Consider the following 21,030-nt stretch of genomic DNA (forward strand, 5'->3'; position numbering starts at 1 on the left):
TTTCATGATTCCTATGGTCTTTTAGAGTAAGACCTCTACAGTTGTTAGTAACAAGTAAGGCCATGTTTGACTTTCTGCAGTAAAATGTGAATGAATTATATTTTTCTAGTAAAATTGGTTTGTTTCCCCCGATACTCTTGTGAAAGAGGTGATAGTATAGAATGTACTGTCAATTTTAACATAATTTGACAGCGTGATTTTCAGATTTAGAATTTTCTTTCAAAGGCTTCAATTTCTGTATAAGTTTTCATTTCAGAAACAAACTGAATGTTACAATTTGATCTCATGGCTTCAGATCTGCTGTAAAACATGATATTTTAAAACTTTGCATGGATTAATCAATGAACGGGTTCACAATAACTACCCAGGATTTCCAGTGGTACTATATAGTACAGCATTTTAAAATTTGTTATTTCTTATAAGTTAACAATAAAATGAGGTGCGTTAGAACTGTACTGAAGTGTATGCTTTCAATCTTTTCTAAAATCAAATTGCAGTTGAACTGTAAGGCCACAGGATTGTGATGGTTAAAGATGCATTGGTTCTCTGAAGGTGTTTTAGCAGTTCCTGGCTGTTTTTCATTAAAGTTTCCACACCACTTACACTGTTACAGTGCATTGTAGGCAGAGGAATTTTCTCCAGCAAGCAGAAAGAAGGCTACATGAAAGCAAAATAGAAACATCTTCACCCACACCATAATTCAATAGTTTGTGAAATGCTGCTAACTTTGAAAGGAGATTCTGGATCTTCTGTCACATCAGATAGCTTCCTTGTGGATCTGAATGCAAAAGACTGATTTTTATGTAGCTTGTTCAACTTGTGTGCTGAGTGAAGACCAGTCAAATAGGACTGCATTTAACATAATTACTTTGACAACATCAGAATTCAGCAGTATCCCACAGTTCAGAATTTAGGTGATGTCTGTAGCAAATGTTCTTTCCTTGGTATTATGCATCTAGTTCTGACTTTAAATTGCTGAGCTAGATGTAGGATGATTTTCTTCGTAGAATGTAAAGTGTGAATGGTTTTGAAGCAGTAATTTGCAATTCTTATCTCTTGGTTCTTTTAAAATACCCACCCTGTTGTCTGAGAAGATCAAAGAGAAATAAACAACAATATGACCTTTTGATACAGACTTTTTTTTTAACTGTAAGTTTGTTTTTTCTTCCAAGCACGTTAATTTTTTTTCTTGCCTTCTGTAAGTATGTTTGTAGTGTGCTTTATAATGGTTCCTCATCTTCATGTAGTTACTTTTTCAGAACAGTAATGTGTAAAGGACTGCAGCATGGTTAGCACACACAGTTGTCTTTTCTGCTTCTTAATTGGCTATGGCTGGGAAGTCTTTAGTAATGCCTTTAAGCCACAGGCAGTAGTAATGTTTCTAATAACCTCTAAGCTTTTTGCTTTGAGCATTTTTCATTTCTTCCCTGCCTAAAAAAACTGAGCTTAAATTTACTTGACAAAAATAATGTCTTACATTATGCTTCTCCTGAATCATGCCATGGACACTTGCCTAGTGTTTGACAAATCCAGCTAAGCAGCCATGCGTAGTAGACTGCCTGGTGTTGTCTTTTTGTTTTCATTAAGAAACTTTACTCATTTGCCTAAATTTTAATCTAATATCTCCTAATCTTTCCAGTTACGGGCAAAATGTAAGTGTTTTATGTAAGTAGTGTATTGGTAGTGGCAGGTGAACCTGGGGTAGTTTTACTTGCATTGTTAGTTTGACAGCTCTTGACCTGAATATTGATACAACCTGCTTTTATCATTTATCGATGTATATGTAGCACTGTCCTTACAAATCAGGGAAATAAGCCAAAGGAAATGTTGATGTTTCCTCTGCATTTATAGGAAAAGTTTCAACTCATTTTTGATATTTAAGCATTTTGCATCAGAATCTTATATTTCCTGGTTAAGAACCATACTTTATATGGGAAATACTTTAAACCAACACAGAATAATTATATTTTTCCCCTTTCTATTTCTTTCTCCTTTTCGTGTCTCCATCTGTAGCTGTTTTCCTGCTGCCTTTTTGGATTTTTTTTTTTTGAGAAAGAGGTCACTGTGCGCAGAATAGTAGCTAGCAAGTAAGATTTGAATTGAATTTGAGAAATACTGTGTTTGGAAAAATCACCATCATTTAAGTGGTACCTCACGGAATAGTTGCATATTGAAAGCAAAAAAATCCAAATGACAAATAAACTAAATGAAAAATCAATCATAATGTTCAAAGTTAAAACCAAATAAAAGGATAGAATAATAATGCCTTTGATACTAAATGATCCTAGAAGGGTCCCTAAAGTCTTGTCCGGTCTCCAAGCTGAAGTCAAACAGGAACCTTCACCTTGCAGAAAAATCTACTGCCAATTTCACTGCTGAAATTGAGAGCAAGACCTAATACCAGCATGTATAAGGCAAGATGCAGGTTCCCACATAGTTGTATGCACCATTACTTCATGAAGTCTTTGGAAGAAGTACTAACCACCTTCCAAAAACTCAAGTGAAGCTGCCATTTGGGCCTTTTTTTATGATTCTCTTGTGACTGGCCTCCTGCAGTTTTCTGAAGGCAGCTATTTTTTTACTGGCTTGTGGAGGTTTTCAGAACAAATCCTTGCGAGATTGTATTTAAAGTCTTTAACCTACTAGTGACAGTCTTTGGCCTTGTGTTTCAGGAATGATGGTGGTGTAATAGCTTTCTTGGCAGGGAGAAGAGGAAAAAGAGGAGATGGATGGGCATGAGAAGGGAGCTAGGGCCAAAAAAAGTTTGAAAGGTCAGAATTGGCTACTTTTCTTTCTTCTACTTGATCTCTACATCCTTCTCTTTGTGCAAGGGATTCCAGGGTTTAATATATGTGGAAGGGGAGAAGAACTTTCTTTCAAATTTCTTGTCAGCCTTTTTCTACTTCTCTGTAAAGTATCCCACTTTATCCTTAGTATGGATGAGATTGGGCATACGTAACCCTTATACTGCCAAATCTGTGTTAAAATCTTACTACAAAACTGGTTATGGTCAGACTTTCATTCAAATTTTAGTGAGGTGGACATTAACATTTTGAATTTCATTAAGTTGCTTTACTTTTATTTATAAATCTGCATAAACAAGGGCAAGGATATAATTAACGTATGATTTCAGAAACACTGTAAGGAGATATTTGGAAGACAGTATTTATAGTAAGATATGTTTTAAGATTCATTTAGAATTGTGGATTGTCCCGAGTCAGTGCTTTTTGATTTTTTAAATAAATTTTTAAGTTTTTTAAAAAAGGATTACTTTAAGCATATTTAAAGGATTGGGTAGACGAAATGGTGTTCTGTCTGCCCCAATAATTAATTTGATCTATATTTTATGTGAATACAGCCTTTCATACTTCCAGGGGCAAAAAAGGTTTTTTTTACTTCAGAGTATTTTGGAAATGTTGGTCTTTAGTTTAGGTATGCATTAGATTGGCCTGGTATAATTCTGCACAGCAGGAAGAAACAGCTGTATATGCATAGCATTAATTCAATTGTTTTTAGTGTTGAGATGACTGTTTTGAAAGGCTTTGTTTAGCAAAGATTTTATGCTCCTCTGATTATTTGCTTTTTTTTTTTTTTTGCCCCCCCTCTCATGTGGTATTAGCTTTAAAAGGCCAAATTACTACTCTAAGTCAGAATAAATAACTTTCAATTTTCCATAGGAGCTGAAGTTAAAAGATGAAGAATGTGAAAGGCTTTCTAAAGTGCGAGATCAACTTGGACAGGAATTGGAAGAACTTACAGCTAGTCTGTTTGAGGTTTGTTGGAGTCTTCGATGTGATATACTTAAGAGAAGCTGAGCCAGATGTTTTATGTAGAACCAGTATATTGTATGCTGAATTTTTCTTCAATAAGCGCATAAAGGGATTTGTGTCCTGGAGACTTGGGTGTGTTGAAGTAAAAGCTTAAGAGAATGCAGCAGGCTTTTTGCTTAGATGCGAGACACCTTACTGAGCTTGTCAATCTGCCTAGACACAAAATGAAGAAAATAAGGGAAATATATCAGCTTATTTTTTGGCATAACTATTTTTGAGACAGCTTCTCTGTCTGACAACAAGGCTATCTAGATAAGAGCTATATTTGGTGTTGCCATGGTGACTAAATAAAAAAATAACGTAGTTCCAGATGAATGGAGGTAGCAAGTACATAACTTAACCATACTTTCAGCTTCTGAATTTTGGCTCTGGTAGCATGCTACACCCACAGACTTCAAAAGAAGCATTAATGCTGAGTGATGCACCAGGGTGAAACCTGATTACCAAGTGAGAAGCCTGAACTTTCAGTGGAACCTTTGCATTTGAGGAAGAGGCAGTAGTACCAGCAAAGATTGTGAGACGTATTACACAGAAATAAAATGGTAAATCCATAACCTGAAGTAGTATCAGTTCTCATTTTTTCTCAGGAATATATATAGGAATGATTTGAGCCTAAATTGTAGTGTCTTTAACTGTCAAAATAAATTTCATAATCCGTGGATGCCTTATACATTTATTAAATTGTAAGTATAGATTTTCAGCATATGCATAAAAATACAACATTAGGTATGTTTTAGAAGCAGTGTTTTAAACCTATGATATCGTATAAAAGTGCTATTAAAACAATTGAAAATACTGACATTCAAAAATCAAATTACAAACTACATCTTGACAGAGCAAGGTTACTTAAAATATTAAGCAGTTCCTTTGTGTAAAAACGTAAAAGTGTGGAAGGGTGTTTTATATTATAATTATTTGCGTGTGCTGGGGGAGGAAAATGTCAGGCAGGTATTTTAACTGTGAAGGAATAAAAGGAAAATTATCAGTGAAATTTTTTTATTTATGACATTGCATTGCTTAGAGCAGTGTGTCAGTTTATTAAAAATATATTTGAAATACAGTTTATTAGTAATAATAGTTTGAGTTGTCCAGACTGTTATAGGCATATTACCCTAAGTTTTCTTTTATGGTTTGATTTCTCTTAGAGGCTTTAACAAGACACAGTGGTGAGGTTTATTGATTTTTTGCACTGGGATCTGCAGCCCTTGAATTCATGTTTAATTTTGAATCCAACTAATTTCAGCAGCCATATAAGTGGATATGCTAGGGCTTCTGTTGTTGCATCCCAGAGGAAGATTGAGACTTGTTTTGCACAGCTGGGTGCATATATTACATTATTACACTGTAATAGCACAGTAACATGCTTTGCTTTTAAATATGCATCACAAAGCAGAAACTGCATGGTCAATGTTAAATGTATTTGTACACATTGTATAAATGTGTATGTTCTCATTCCTGCATGTGTCTTGTTACTTACCAGAATTTTACAAACCCATACTATACAGCTGTGTTGTATGCTAGTGGGAGCCAGATCTTTTGGTATGACAATGTATGAACTTTTTTGTTCTATTTATATAGTGTCCAGATGTGCTAGGCGCTTTACAGATATGAAAAGGATCCTATCCCAAGTAATTTGGTTGGTGGCTCTGATATTCTGATTTTTATTGCCTTCACTAAGTACCACGTGAGAAGAGTAATTTGATCATAGGCACAAATTGCTGGATCAGAGCCTAAACAAATACATTATACAGACAAAAGGCTTAGAGTTATGAGGTAAAAGGATGTTGGAAAAACCCTCAGTCCTTTTATGCTTCCTTCTTTATTGGCTTAGCCTTGTTTCTTTACTTGGGTTGTTTTATTAGTGCTTTTTCCATTCTACTTGAAAAATGTTTATTAAATGATGAAGTGTTTTTAAGCTGTTGTTTTGTCTGTTTTATTGATGGCAAGAATTTAGACTTCGTAGTTGTTTGACTGGTTCCTTCATGCTGAAATTTACAGTTATCTAAAACTGGTTATTCTGGCTACAAGAAAGGAGAAGTTCTTTTGAATGTGCTACTGTGCCTATGTTGCTTTTGTTGCTACTGGTTGAGTCTTTCTCTTGGGGGTCAAGGAACTTGTCAGACACTGAAGCATGACTGGAGGCTGGTGTTCATGACAGGTATTGTTCCTGCTGGAGTGGGGTGGGTGGAGTTGCTGAATTTCTGAATATGGGCTCAGAACCAAGGAGAGCCTTAGTTGGCCAATGATGAATCAAAGTCATAGATTTGTAGGGATTTTTTTTTTTTTAATGTAGCTATTTCATTTCAGACTATTGCACATCTTAATTGTCACACGTAGTCTTCATGAAGCAAAAGTATGTCATTAGTTGTTGGATTTTTCATAAATTTGTGAGAAGCATTTACACTAGCTGAACATCTTTTGTAGGAAGCACACAAAATGGTTAAAGAAGCAAATGTCAAACAAGCTGCTGCAGAGAAACAGTTAAAAGAAGCACAAGGCAAGGTCAGTTTTTTCACAACTTGTTTGCTTTGTATTTTCACATGGTTTTAAATCTGAAGTGTGAATCATAAAGATGTAGAGCATTACCTGTATACATTTTTAGGATATATACTCAGTTGTTTTGTGTTGTGTGACATATTCTTAGTGAACACCCATGGACATGGTGTTTCAGCGTCATGTCATCCAGCAGGCTGCATAGGAAGCCAATGCTACTACTATGTGCAATTGCTTAGGTAGCTATGTGTTAGTACTGTTAGAAGTTGAAGTTTTGATTTGCACCAAGATAGCTGGAGATGTTAAGTGATTTAATATATTTATAAACAAATATTTTTTTTGTTTCCTAATGACTTCATTCCCCCGGTTCCTGAAGATTGATGTCCTCCAGGCTGAAGTAGCAGCATTGAAAACACTAGTACTGTCTACTTCACCAACATCTCCAACTAAGGAGTTCCAGTCTGGTGGAAGAACTCCTTTTAAGAAAGGCCATGCAAGAAACAAGAGTACAAGCAGTGCTATGGGTGGCAGTCATCAGGACCTTACCATGATGCAGCCAATTGTAAAAGACTGTAAAGAGGTAATGTACAAGGTTCATTCTCTTTTTGCTGATAAACTGGCTTTATTGTTTTGTTTTACAATAAATAGAGCATATCTTAAATCTTCATTTAATGCAGACTATCTTAGAGATAGTTTTCATTAATGAAAGAACTTTCCTTACATACCAATAAGTAGTGATTTTTCCAAGTCTTATTTACCTTTAAGTCATTAAGGGAAGATGAGATAAGATTTCAAATATTGGAATTGCAAGTGGTGATTAAAAAATCCCAAACAGTATAACTGAATGGTAAATCCTGGTGGCTTTTTTATGAAGTCCATCACTGAAAGTTCATAAACTTTCATAAACATTGTATAAACTGTCATAAAAAAGAGGAAGAGTCATTGTTTAGATCAGTAGTGGGTGAAAGAGGTCAGGGAAAGATGAAATCAGTAATTACAGAACAGGTGATGAGTCCCTGGAATCCTCGGGGTTGTATGTGTGGGTCTTTTACGTGGGTTGGGCTTTTTTTGTTTGTTTGGGTTTTTTATTGGTTTGTTTGCTTGTTTTTTAAATCTGCTCGTGTCACTGAAAATGGGGAAATAAGGAGCAAGGTGTTGGTACTTGAGTCCTTGGAATGGTAGTAGCAAAAATTGACCAAAGTGTTGAGAAGGAGCTTATTTTACTGGATGGTTAGTAGAACAGCAGATGAAATCCAAAAATCAATAAATGAGACACAGGGCATTTAGGGGAAAAAAATGCAGCTAGCATGCTTGAAGTTGTGGACTTGGAAAGAGGTGTGTTGTACTGGGAAAAAATCTAGTGTCGTTGTTGATCACTGTCTGAAAACCCCATCTCAGTGTTCAGTGATGGTCAAAGACCTACAGAGATTGAGTTCTTAGGAAAGGAATAAATAAAAAAAGAAGTAGTATTATATTGCTGTATCAACATGTAGTAAGAGTGTTTCTGTACATGCAGCTATGATGTATTCATCTCAGAAAGGACACTGAAAATAGCAGGAAGTGTGACAAAAATGGTCAAACCTAATGGAAGAACTTCTTTGTAGATATAATTGAGGTAGAAGAAAAATTGCTGCAATCTCAGTTGACATGGGAAGATCAATGAGGAACAATTATTAATGAATTAATGAAAATTCTGGAAGCTAAAAGGAGAAGAATTGTTAGTACATAATGAAACATTGTCACAAGGAAGCAAGACTAAAAATATGCTCAAAATAAAGTCATGCAAAGTGACAAAAGAAAAGCCTCTCAAGATATATAGAAAATAGATATGACATTTGGCTTAGAAAGCTTCTTTAGCTACAGACTGCTAGGAGTTTTGAGGCTGTAAAAGAGTACTTATCACTACCCTTTCCTTCAGATGTCTCTTCAGCCAGCTCTGTGGCTGCTGGCTATTGTCAGAGGGGTAATATGCTGACTAGATCTTTATACTTTCTTTTGCCTGTCACCATTAACTGCATTTGTACTAGACATCATTTTACTATAAACCTAGAAAATTATGGCATCTTCCAGTTTGTGTTTCATACAGGGAAAAAAAAAAAAAAAGATGTTTTTGAGTGTTGGGCAAAAGTGAGAGACCAGAGAAGTCTGTTTTGCCTCAGTTTCTCGTGGAGAGAAGGTGATGTTCATGGAGATCATACTGAAGAAGAACCAGTCTGCCTGGCACTTTAGTTAATTCATCTTTTTGTTGGCTGCATAAGGAAATGCTTCAAGGCTGCTCAAACTGGTGACTTTTTCTTCCAGTCATGGCCTAGGGAATCACCAAGAAACACATAGGTTTTCCACCCACTGGGACTTGAGTATTTTTATTTCTCTTGTCTTCTTTATTTCTCTTATCTCTATTACACTTCTGAGTTTTTAATGGAATGTAGAATGGGGTGAAAAAAGCAAGAGTGCCTTTGGCATGGTAGCTAGGACGTTGTTTTAAGCAGGGGATACATACCTTCCCAGCTGTTCCTGTTCTCCAGTGCTGTGTCATTTTGTTTACTGGTTTTATTTATAGCTGCTCTAAGGTACATCTTTTGCATTTCTGGGATCTTGGGTCTGAAACCCTGGTTCAGTCCCCTTCTTGCTGGTTATTCCTGCCAGTGAGTTGTTATTCTGTGGATCTTATTCTTCTAATTTTGAGTGACTTGACTTCTAAAGAGGGTCAGGAGTACCCTTGCTCAGAGGTGTGTATTGGCCCTGAGCCAATAGTTTTGGACCCTTTTGCAGAGTCTACCCACCTAGGGCTTTGTGTTGTGGTAGGGAGCTGGGTGCAAATACAGGTTGGCTCTCAGATTTCTTCGTGGAATGTAGACAGAGTCACGGGTGTCTGTCTGTCCACGCTAAATTGCAGTGGAGCAAAAAAGCTGCCAACATCCCAAAGAAATATTTCCTAGCATGTGGTAGTAACCTCTAGGATAAATAGACATGTCTGATGAATTTAGATATTAAATAGATTGAGATAAGCTGAATAGCTGCCCAGATCTTAAGCAGACAGGTAGCATTCCCTCACCAGAAATGTTGGTAAGTGCATCAGTGTTATTCAAAGAGCTGATGTCATATTTACTGTAATGAAGGCATTTAAAATTTAACTGGAATTATTGCTGCATTTATATAGTATATTTAATTTCAGGTAATCAAAACTGGGATCTAATGAAAGCATAAGTGAAGACAGGGAGGAGATACACATGTATCACACTATTTAGATTGGAAATGAAGATTATCAAGCTATGGTCACTGAACAATTTTTTTCAAGTTAGCTTCTTTATAAACTGTAGGTTTGGGTAAAATTGGGTAAATCTAGTAAATAATGAAGTTAATAAAAAATGCATCTTAATTTTTAAAATTCTAGAGTACAAATAAAAATGGATGTTTTTCTTCTGGTATCTCTTGACTGTATTAATTTTAAAGCCAGACCCAAGATGGGTTAAGTTATGGGAAATGTTCCTTTAGGGAGCCAGTTGCACCTATTGAATTCCACTTGTCCAATGAAGTTGGTGGCTTAGCAACCAGAACACTTATGGATTAGCTTAATTAAGATAGTTGTTCCTGATTGTACCTGAGCGTAATGCAAGTGGTTCTAATGAAAAACAAAATTTCCAGTCTAATTTTTGTAGGTTACTTTGCAAGGAAAAAAAAGAAAATACAAAGAATTAAGTTTTACCAAAAATCCCTGAAAATGGTGAAAGAACTCCCCAAAGCATTTATGTAAAAGAATGGCTAATAACTCAGAAGGGGTGATGCACAGGGAGTGAAAAAGAGGTTGGTTCAAAGCAGCATTACCGATCTTTTAAATAGGATTAAGAATCAATTTTTAATATATACTATTTCCCCATTTCATTATCTTATCTGTATTATTATTTTAATTGTACAAAATTTTAAATTCACATCCAGGCGTGTCTATATTCTGCATATAGTTTTAGGAGTACAGGTCTGCTGTAGTTCCAGAAAGGGATTTAAACAGGACAAAAGGTGCTGAAGCAGAAAGTCAAAACCAGTCTGATGATAGTGTTGCACCTGGGGAGCAGGATGGTGTTGTATATCCCTTTGAGACTGGAGTTAGTTTTACATGTTGGATTAGGAGCATGTGTCAGAAGCACTCACCCCCACTCTGCTTGGCTTGTGTCCTGCAGCAGTGTGGGAGCCCATGAAAGGTCCTTCTCAAGTAACCCTAAAGCAGATGATGTGCTCTGGGAGCACCTCAGTGTGCTCTAGCTGTTGGTAGGTAGCAAGCCCGTGGGACAGACTGCCCCATAACACAAATAGATTTTTAATAACCACCTAGTACCCATCTCTGGACCACCACACTGGGTAGGTGGCATCCTACTGCTAACTGATCTCAGCTTGGAGATGACAAAACAAAGTGTTTTCAAAACAGGTACAATTGTCTTGTCCTAACACAGAACACAGTTCATCTGAGCATGATTTAATAGATAATTTGAGCATTTCTTCTTTGACTAGTGGAGCTGTGGTGGGAGCAGGCTCACAAATCATTCCCAGTGAACAACCTTGCCTTTCTGTTGTAGGGAGATGTAGGAGAGAGTTTTAGCATAGATATGAAAAATTAAGAATAACGGTGTACTTTTAACTGAGTTGTACATTGAATTCCTGTTTTGTTTTCTTAGTATGTTCAGTGTGTTAGTCTGTTTTCTTTTTGTGTTTGGATGTTGGGAATCAGATGCAGCATGAACATGTGAATTGTCTAGGATTGCAGTTGTTTTCTTTGAATTTCTCTGCTTTTCTTAACTCACATAAATGGAGGTGAGCTAAAATACTATAATGAAGATGCCTGAAGATGGAAACTGTTTTCTGGCTCTTCCTAATTTTTTCAAAGCTGTCTGTAAGCTTAGGAAATGGGGGAAAGGTAATTAGCTAGTCCCTGGTGTAATGGTAACCAGTAGATGCATGATCTCTGTGTATTGAAAATCATATGTTTTGATTTGCTTGAATTTACAGGCTTAGAAAAGATTTAAGGATTTAAGAAGAGATTCGTAGCTGAACCATGATAGCTTTCTTTCAATTTGCACACTACATTATTTCAATTTTTACATTACAGTAGAAAGCATTTCAATGCTGATTATTTACCTGGGGATATTTGCAAATGATAGACACTAGTGTGATAATTACATTACTAAAATATGTGAATTTTTGTGTTTTAGGCTGACCTGTCTCTGTACAATGACTTCAGATCTTGGAAGGATGAGCCTACTATGGACAGAACATGTCCTTTCTTGGACAAAATTTATCGGGAAGATATTTTTCCATGTTTAACATTCTCCAAAAGTGAGGTAATGGAAATGGTCTAAATGCGCTCACTGATGTCTTCCCCTTAAATATGTTACATGGAGCCAAAAGACTATTATATTGTTTTCAATATGAAGTTTTGCCATTTTTGTTTCAGTGTGTGAGAATTTACAGTGAAATTCTAAAGTTTGGTCTGGAGTATTGAAATGACCACTGTTTTCTTCACTATTCCATTCAATTCATGCTCTTCTAGATATGGCTTTTTTATGTCTACTTCTTCATATGTTACGCCTGTCTGTTAGAATCTGATCTTTGTAGGAATGGATGGAAGTTTTCTTCCTGATACTTCAGATACAGTGTAAAAGTTGTGTTCTGTCTCTTGTTTATATAGGGGGCAGTAGAGACCAATATATTTAATTTTGTGGACTGATCTCTCATATTAGTCAAAGCAGACTGCAAGCATAGACTGGGCCTTTTCTTGAAGAGAAGTTTGAGTTACGAGAATTAGACTTCAGGATTTAAGATTCAACATGGGCAGTTGGTAAATACGGTTTTAGAGGAATCAAGTTATGAGACTTTGTTCCTTGTGTTATTTCCACACATTCTCCCATACACAGGAAAGACTGGAGTTTTACCTATCCTGGGAATAACATGGAACTGATTACAGATCCAGCTGCTTTGCTTAGTTTTTGTTCTTAAGCACCATTTACAGGCTGTCCTTGTAGTATCGGTCAGTAGGGAAACGGGAGCATACTCTTAGATCTTTATTAAAATAAGAACAAGAAATTTTAAAGGCCTAAGTACTGATATTCTTTCCCAGTAAAATTAAACAGCTCACACAGAAAATCCTACATTTTGTTCATAATGTTTATATGTTGTTTTCAGGAGGTGTTATGTTCTTTTCCCATGCTTTTCATCTGCTGTTACTTGCTGGCCATAAGCGCACGCATTCTTTTAGTTAATTGCGTACCAGTTTTTTATGGCTGGTGTACAGCATCATATGAACCTCTCCCACTAAAGAGTTTACTTGGTTACTATGGGAGTTAAATTGCTTCTGCAGTAAGTAGGCCATCCTGTTGTCTTTTGCAGCAACTTAATTTTGGATTTTGTTCTTCATTGGTAGTATAATTACTGTAGATTTGTATTGCCTTTTAAGGGAAGAATGGGGCTTCTAGCACTTGTCAGTTACACCATTTATTGTTTCCAGATGCTGTATGTAGTGACCAGCTTCTGTTGTACTTGACTATTGGTAGGCTAGTGTGCAGTTAAACCAAACAATAAATTACACATCTATTGTGTTTTTGAATAATTGAAAGTGCAATTATGTGAATGATTGAAGTATTACATTAACTTTCCATAGCCTTTGGTGTATATGTGTAGGGTTCTGCTTTTGGGAGATGGCAGAGAGAGTATTTAATATGAACTACTTTAATAGTAATGTCCTGGTCTTAAAATAATTAAAGCATAATAGAAAAAAATATTTTTATTTCTTAGTAGAAGGAACTTTGGAACAAAATTATTTCATTAGTAATGTAAGTTGCACCTTTTTTAAAACCAGGTAGTGGCTTCTATTTGAAACAGAGGTCTTGGGCAAGTGTTCACTCCAATCAAGCAAAGTCACATTTCCAGTGTCTTATGATTGTTTATAAGGAGTGAGCATGAAAAACCTGAGCAAAGTTAAACTTTAAGTGGACCAGTGTTTGAAAGTTGCAGCTGGCTTTTCTATATATTGTTCAGTCTTGTTTGAACACCTTGCTAGAGCAATGTTTAGCTGACAAACAGTGAGATACTATTTACTTGTTTTATTCAAGATAAAGATATATGTAGCATAATTATGTATTTTTCATAAAACACAATACAGTTTTTTAAAAAATAAGTTTGTGCCGTATTGTCTCTGACAAGAGCACAGCATGTACAAATACGTGTGCTATTTGGGTGTATGAGGAAAGGCTGAAAATAGTGTTTTAAACATGCTTAACTACATTCCTGGCTGTAGGAACAGGAAAGGAAGTTAGGTTGCCTCAGGGAAGGCAGGGTTATTTGTAGGGCAGAATTTGCACAGGAGCTTTGGAAATGGGACCTCTTGCTTGTGATAAAAGTGAAATCTTATTTGTAATATAGTTTTTGTTTGGTGGGTTGATGTTTTTTTCTTTCGCCCCCTGTGTTCTTAACTTTCCAGAAGAAGAAATATGTCACTGCTTTGAGGCAATGGATGAAGTAGAGCTGTTTTTAACTGCTTTCTAAATTTCTCTTGCAGTTGGCCTCAGCTGTTCTGGAAGCTGTTGAAAACAACACTCTGAGCATTGAACCTGTTGGCTTGCAACCTGTTCGATTTGTGAAAGCTTCTGCAGTTGAATGTGGAGGACCAAAGTATGTTGAGCAAACACATAGGGGGATAATCTTGACTCATTTGAGAACTCTTGGCTTGAGAAAACTGCTATCAACTGTTTACCTCAGTCAGATTTGTGTGTCTTAAATTTAATTTCCTAAAATCTAAGACTTCAAGATTGTTGTTACAAATTTTATGGGAAAGTAAACATCTAATAAATGAAACTTCAAAATAACCCCTAATATAGAACAAACCTTAAAATTTGGTGAGAGCTTGACTTCTGCTTGTCTTGATGCATTGACCCTGAAAGTAACATTCACCTCTTTGGAGAAGACCATTCTGATACTTTAACCAGATGGTTTTGAACTGGAAGCTCTCAGGTGGAAAGCATAATGAAAGAAATAGGTATTGAAATAGTACAGGGTGGATTTATGACATCTGGAGTACTTGTGGCATGAAAAAACTAGGACATATGTAGGATGCTGACAGAGTATTTAAGAAATATAGTTAATCCTCTGAATTTGAGCAGGAGGAATGTAAGTGGGAATGAAGACAAATGACAGTTTGCACCTAAAGTAGGAAGTATGTTTAAAAGACAGGAGGGAAGGTTATTTTATAAATTCTGGAATGGTCCTAGAGAAGTGTGAAGGAAGATTTGTTGTCAGGTACTGATACAAACATTGAAATTGGGTGGGAGTGACTTGCCTGAGGCACTGGGGCTTTGATGATGTGGAGAAGGAAAGGGATTGTAGGATGCCTTAGTGGATGTCTGAGTAAGAAAGCAAAGTCAGTCTGGATATTAATCTGAATCCTTCCAAATCTTGAGAAAGACTTGACCTTTCTCTTGGGGGTATTTTGGACAAGTTAACAATTTACTCTGTAATATTTGATATGAGACAGCTCAATTTTACAACAGAAAACTTCCATCAAAGTTTTCTTTGATGTTTTCATCTGACTCCCAAGATTTTTTTTCTTTCTCATTGCCATTGTTTTTAAATTCTTGTTTTTCCTCTGTTGTGTGGAAGAGAAACTACAACTGACACATCTCAAAATTCTTTATTTTCTCTTTAAAGAAACTGTATAAAATGAAAACTTGTTTTCTGTGTTTTATGACTTAGTCTTTGCTCCCTTCTAGCCTGTGAAGTTGAAGCATTCAAATACTTTTCAGCTTCCTCCTGTCACTAGAACACACTTTTTGAGCTGCAGCAGCCTCTCATCAGAGAGGCCCACACCAGTAGTGGAGCTACTCAAGGGATAGTGAATTCCTGTCCAAAATCTGCCACTGTAAACTGTGTTCCATGAAAACAGCAGAGAATCTGGACAGTCAGAAACCAATGAAACAAGTCACGTGTCATTAAAGAACAACTGGCAAATGGATTTAAAGTCATTGTGGTTCAAGTACCTTTGCTACATCTTGATGTGATGAAATACGTAGCCAGACAGGAGACTCAACTGCATCATTCAGAAATTTCTGGATATTTTTAACCCTTTTTCTCCAGTATAGGATAACTTTTAAATCAGAATTTAGAAAATCCTTAAATATTTGGCAAGATAGAGATTGATGTTTTGAGATGACAATGCACAAGTTGTAATTAAGTTATTTTAGCTATACCAAAAGGTCAGGGAAATTACTTTCTCGTTTTCCAACTCTTCTGTAAAAACAAACTTTTGTGGAGCTGCTTGTAGATAAGTAATAGGTAAGGAATCTGCAGTATTTAAGTGTAATTTTACAGCAATTGTGCTTTGCCTTATATATTATTATTTGCACTGAATGGGAAACAGATGTTGAAGTTTTCACTGAATCAGCATAGCAGTTTCAGGTTTTTATTTTCATACAGCGCAAAATGTTTTTTTTTCATTGAAACTGTCGTCTTAAGTGGGTACCTTAATATAGACAAACAGATAATAAACAATAACAAAAGCTAGAGTAATGCTTTTAAGGAAGTAATTTTGTTGTACATTTGCATTTTGTTGTACATTCATGTAGGGGAATGGATGCATAAAATACTGGGTAAGAGCCTAAATAGCATAGTGAGGGGTGGAGGACAGAGAGCTATGATAGTAGTACAGAAAGGTTCTGAATATACAGAAGTTACTGAATGGTAACTGTGATGGTGTGTAGTGAGTGCTGCCTTAACAGAAGACAGCTGGGTTTCCCCAGAAGATTCACATAATTGTCCCCATGGGGAGCAAAGCACTGAGCTGAGTGTGCTGCACAGCACGAAACTGAGTCACCAGCAGGAGCCCTCAGGATTTAACTGGTGTGATGGAGGACAACATAGAGGAGGCAATTATGTAACCAAAGGAATACAAGGGTTTTATTTTCCTAGGGTTGAAAGTTTGTCTTCTGACAAAAGCTAGACTGAAATTGTCATCCAGCTTGCTTCAGCTACGTTAGGATTTCTTGTATTAATGAACTGCTGTCAGTCCTCATAAATTGCTATGGAAAACCATAAAATACACACATCAATTTTCTCCTGTTTTACATGGTTCTGTGGACCAGCTGCAGGCAATTTAAAAGGGCCTGTGAGCCACTGTTCACTCACAGGAGCTTAGTCATTTTTGTTTCACTTTTGAAAGGCTGCTTGTTCTTAGACTCCCTAATTTCACAAGGTAGAAATGGGAGAAAGAACCAGCAGCTTTTAAAATTAATGAAACAGTGGTTGCCATAACAACCCAGTTCATCTGAGATGCTCTAATACAGACATTCCGAATAAATCAAATTGTTCTTATCTTTAAAAATCCATTGTTTTCCTAAATTGTTCTTTTTTGGGGAACAGTTTGTGGTGATAATGACCTTTCCTGAATATTGCATAGTTGCAATGCAGCAGAAGTAAATTTGATTATTTTACTCTCACTTTTTGGAATTGTAACAGAAAGAATTACTGCCAGACAGGCCATTTTCCTTTGTCCCAAAAGATTTTATACTCTGAATGTAAAATATGATTTAAATTTGGGCATAAATGCAAAACTGGATTTAAAATGCATGTCAGAGAATTGACTGCTCTTCTGTGGGGCTGATTTTTTTTAGGATGAGGTATAATATCAATAATATCAAGTGGAACTTGAAAAAAATCTGATTAAATGTTGGCATCAAGATTTAATCAACATTAAATTTTTTAAAATGTTTATTTGACATATTAAGAGTTAATTAAAGAAATCCCACTGTGCCAGAGTTGTCAAGCCAATTTAAAGTAGTGAATATGGAAGTGCATTCCCAGATGTGAAGAAAGTTTTAGAATTCAAAAAAAGCATCATAATGTACCAGTATTGAAATTAAATTAGGCCTTGTGGAACTCAAATAGTTGACAACATAATGTAATAATTGCAGCTTGCAAAATGAAGGTAGAGACTCATCAGTCTTTGCCAATATGAAGCAGTTACATTCACACCATAAACACGTGTTTAGACATTAATGTCAGATTTGTTTATTGAATCATGTGACCTTTATATTTGTAGGAAATGTGCTCTCAGTGGACAAAGTAAGTCATGCAAGCATAGAATCAAATTAGGAGATTCAAGCAGTTACTACTACATTTCTCCTTTCTGTCGTTACAGGGTAAGTCGATTTACTATGACTTAATTTTGTGTAGTAGCTATTTAGCTATTTTTTCCACACTTGTATACAAAATTACATTAACCACCATTATTTTTATACGAGTTTAGATCACTTCGGTGTGTAACTTCTTTACATATATTCGATACATCCAGCAAGGACTGTTGAAGCAGCAAGATGGTAAGTATAAAAAATTGTATTTGACCTACATAAAGAGACATTTACATAGTGCCTGCTCCTAAAAGTTGCTCTCTGTGCAACAAAGTTGCTAGCTGTGACCTGGCATTACAGGTTATCAGTTTATAGTCATTGTAATCTTGAGAATATTGTGGTATTTCACTCTCCAATAAAGTTATTTTTTAAAACAAAAAATTATAATGCATTGATTCTTTAGTCCATTTAAAAACCCCTTATACAGTAAGAAATGTTAAAGCAAAATCTAACTAGGGGAGTTAGTCACAGTTTTTCTACACAGTAATCAAAAATCAAATATCTGTCACAGAATGTGGAGGCATTTTGGATACAAAAAGCTTCAGTTTGGTTTGATCTGGGCCATTTTTTCTTTAGCTTGGTATTTTGGCACATCTTCTCATTTTGTGCAAAGGCAATTGAGACAACTGTTCTTGTCAGACTGTTTTTTCAGGGGGAACTGGCAAGAAAGACAATATTTTGGGTAAAATTGCAAAATGTAAACAGGTAACCTTTTATATATACAGAAAACCTGTAATCATTCATCTGAGTGCAGGTGAGAAATGAGATCACTGCAGTGGCATCGCCAAATCTTGACCGGGGCTCGGGTTATAAATGTAAGGCTTGATTATCCTCCACCCCAAAAGAGAAATGTGGTTTTTACTGCCATTGCTTCAGGCTGTGACTTGGGAGGGGTTCCCTACCTTTGTTACCCAGTTGGTTTGGTCGTGTCAGAATATCATATCCAACAACTGCCTATTTGAACTGTGTCTGCACAGTAATTCAGGAATTTGCTTAGCTGTGCTGTGTGGTTCCAGTATGTCCATATAAAATATGTCTGTGAAAACATATTCACAGTACACCCAGTTACTTAATTCTGGAATTTAAAAACATATTGCATGTTGGAGGCATAGTTTTGTCTTCAATTTCAAGACCACTTCACCTGTTTATCACTATAAAAGGGAAAGAAGGTGATTTGACTGCATTTAAACTGCACTCAGTTGATTTAACTGTCAAAGAATATTGCCAAACAGCTTTCAGTCCAAATTTTTTTTTTGAAACAGGTCGTATCACTCAGGCTCCCAGAAATACTGAGCACAGATAGTGGAAAAAGTGTCATTAGCCCTGTGCCAATAGTAAATTAGAATATTTGTTTTCACTGTGAAAATGTAAGTTTTTTTTAGTTCAGTTGCATTTCTGAAAGTAAAACAGTTAAACATTGTAATATTTATGGATGTCTGTGCATTTCATTATTCCAGTTTTCAAGTCTCTGTGGATTTGCTTCATCAAGAATTTGGCTAGAATTAGCCCTGCTTTGCTACCTCACCTGTAGTCATCTCTTCCTGATGTTTCCAAATTTCAAGAGCTCAGGATTTTAGCTACACCCAAATATTTCAAACCTGAAGTACTCCTGAGGTGATAGATAGACTTACAAAAAATAATGCTGTTAATTTTCAATGTTAAAGGGTCATGGAATTTGCTGGAAATTCAGCTATTTCCTATACTTAATTATGTTTAGTAAAACCTTCAGATGTTGGTAATTTTTACTGACTGACTAGAATCACTGAAGATCTTGAAAATATGTTAAGTTTTAATATGGTTTGTAGTTAAAAGGCTTTTACTTTCAACTAAAAATTGTTTACTTTGTTATTGAGATAAAAAAACTTAATTAATGGATTTTTTACATCATGTAATGAAATATTTTCAGCATTATCAGATTGATTTATTCCTCCCAAGAAGTTTGTAAAAAAAAAAAAGAAAAAAAAGGAGTTTGGTGTTTTAGCTCAGTTGTCATCTTTACTACTAGAGCATAGAATTTGCATTCCTCGTTTTATATAAGGATTTCAACAATACATTCACAGGAATGTAGGCACTCATCGTAATTGTCTGTATAATGTTCTGCATGCATTTCTACTAGTATGCCATAGAATTTTTCAGACAGGTCACTTTTACAAAAGTGTTTTTTGAACTATGGTGGGGAAAACCTTGTACTTGTTCAGGTTAATGATACTTGTAGACATTCTACATCAGGATCTTGACTACATGGAAATTCTGTCTTGAATAATTATGTGCACCATGATTTTGATTTGTATTGCTGTGATGTCTAGAAGCATAAGCCAATGTGTTAGGTTTATCACGTTTAGGAAGATAAAGATGAAATTAGAAAAAAGGGTCTGTCTTACCCAGGTTATTCTTGCTAGCAGATTATTGTAGAAAAAAAAGGAGCAAGAAAGATTATAAATGGCAAAATTTAACAAAATTACAGATTCCTTGGTGAAACAATTCTTATTCAACAAGGTCTACTTTTTTCTTTTTGTAGTCCTTTAGTTTCACAGAATATGAGTCTAGGGGCAGGGAAACTTAAATAAGAAATTGCAATTAATTGAAACTGACAAGGAATACTGATATAGTTCTGTTCTCCATTTTAAAGAAATTTAAAATCTGAGGAATTTTTATAGGACTCTCATTTAGAATGTTCAGAATATGTACTTGAACAAATTTTGTCATAATCAAGCACGATTAGCTCGTACACATGCTGGTTTTACCAGATGTTTGTTATAAAGTTCCCCAAAACTTATGTAGAGTAAGGCAGCCTGAATACATCAGTTGAAATAAAATGTGAATTTGATATATTTAATGATATTTCTGTCTTTTTTAGTGGATCAGATGTTCTGGGAAGTTATGCAGCTGAGACGAGAGATGTCACTAGCAAAACTTGGCTATTACAAAGAAGAGCTCTAAAACTTTTTACTCTTGCGCGTGCATGAACTTCATTGAATATACATAACTAAAGTTGCTGAACCTTTTTTTGTCACTTGATATTTATTTCCACAAAGTGGGTCCAAGATCTTTCTCCATTTGCAGATGGCACTAAGAAGTACTGTGATTGTTTTAAACTGACCTATGCTGTATATGCGTACATATAATACTTAGTTGAACAAATGTGGTAAGCACTTGCAGGTGTATCAGTGATTGTAATTTACATTTAAAAACAAAACTTCTGATTAAAGTGTTAATCTGAAACAGTCTCTGTCTTCTGTTCTTTGTGATGCAGAATGATGTTAACCTCCCCAGTAGGACACTCCAAAATGTAGAACTGATTTTATGAAGAGTGAATAAATAAATGCCTGGTATTTTCTTTATTGTAGCGTTTAGGTACACTTATGCAGCTCTCTGTGGATGTATGCCAGAACAGTTTACATATATCTGGGAGAGCTTGGAATTGTTTGAAATGCTGTTTTCTTATACTTGTAATTTTAAACAATATGTATGTAGGAAGAGAAACACATATAGTGAAGTGTCACAGCACAATAAACCTGAGTTTATTTATCTTCTCTTTAAGGAAG

The 21,030-nt window shown here is 35.6% G+C and overlaps 1 protein-coding gene across 5 annotated transcripts in view; it reads left to right on the forward strand.

The window, feature by feature from the left end:
• The window catches only part of RAB3IP (RAB3A interacting protein), a 32,596-nt gene extending 11,886 nt beyond the window's left edge, over positions 1-20,710 (forward strand). For 2 of the 5 annotated variants that reach the window (XM_015628828.2, XM_015628826.3), the window contains exons 4-11: positions 3,678-3,773; positions 6,255-6,332; positions 6,700-6,903; positions 11,525-11,653; positions 13,867-13,979; positions 17,398-17,497; positions 17,605-17,674; positions 20,343-20,710. In XM_015628828.2, coding sequence (XP_015484314.1) covers positions 3,678-3,773; positions 6,255-6,332; positions 6,700-6,903; positions 11,525-11,653; positions 13,867-13,979; positions 17,398-17,497; positions 17,605-17,674; positions 20,343-20,425 — 873 coding nt within the window. In that variant the 3' untranslated portion in view covers positions 20,426-20,710. Of the gene's footprint in view, positions 1-2,195; positions 2,772-3,677; positions 3,774-6,254; positions 6,333-6,699; positions 6,904-11,524; positions 11,654-13,866; positions 13,980-17,397; positions 17,498-17,604; positions 17,675-18,747; positions 18,853-20,342 lie in introns of those variants that run through there. The other 3 variants (XR_001521796.3, XM_015628829.3, XM_015628827.3) reach the window with 3 other exon arrangements.
• Positions 20,711-21,030: the final 320 nt, after the last annotated feature.

This window comes from Parus major, chromosome 1A (assembly GCF_001522545.3).
Source record: "Parus major isolate Abel chromosome 1A, Parus_major1.1, whole genome shotgun sequence".
Lineage (NCBI taxonomy): Eukaryota > Metazoa > Chordata > Aves > Passeriformes > Paridae > Parus > Parus major.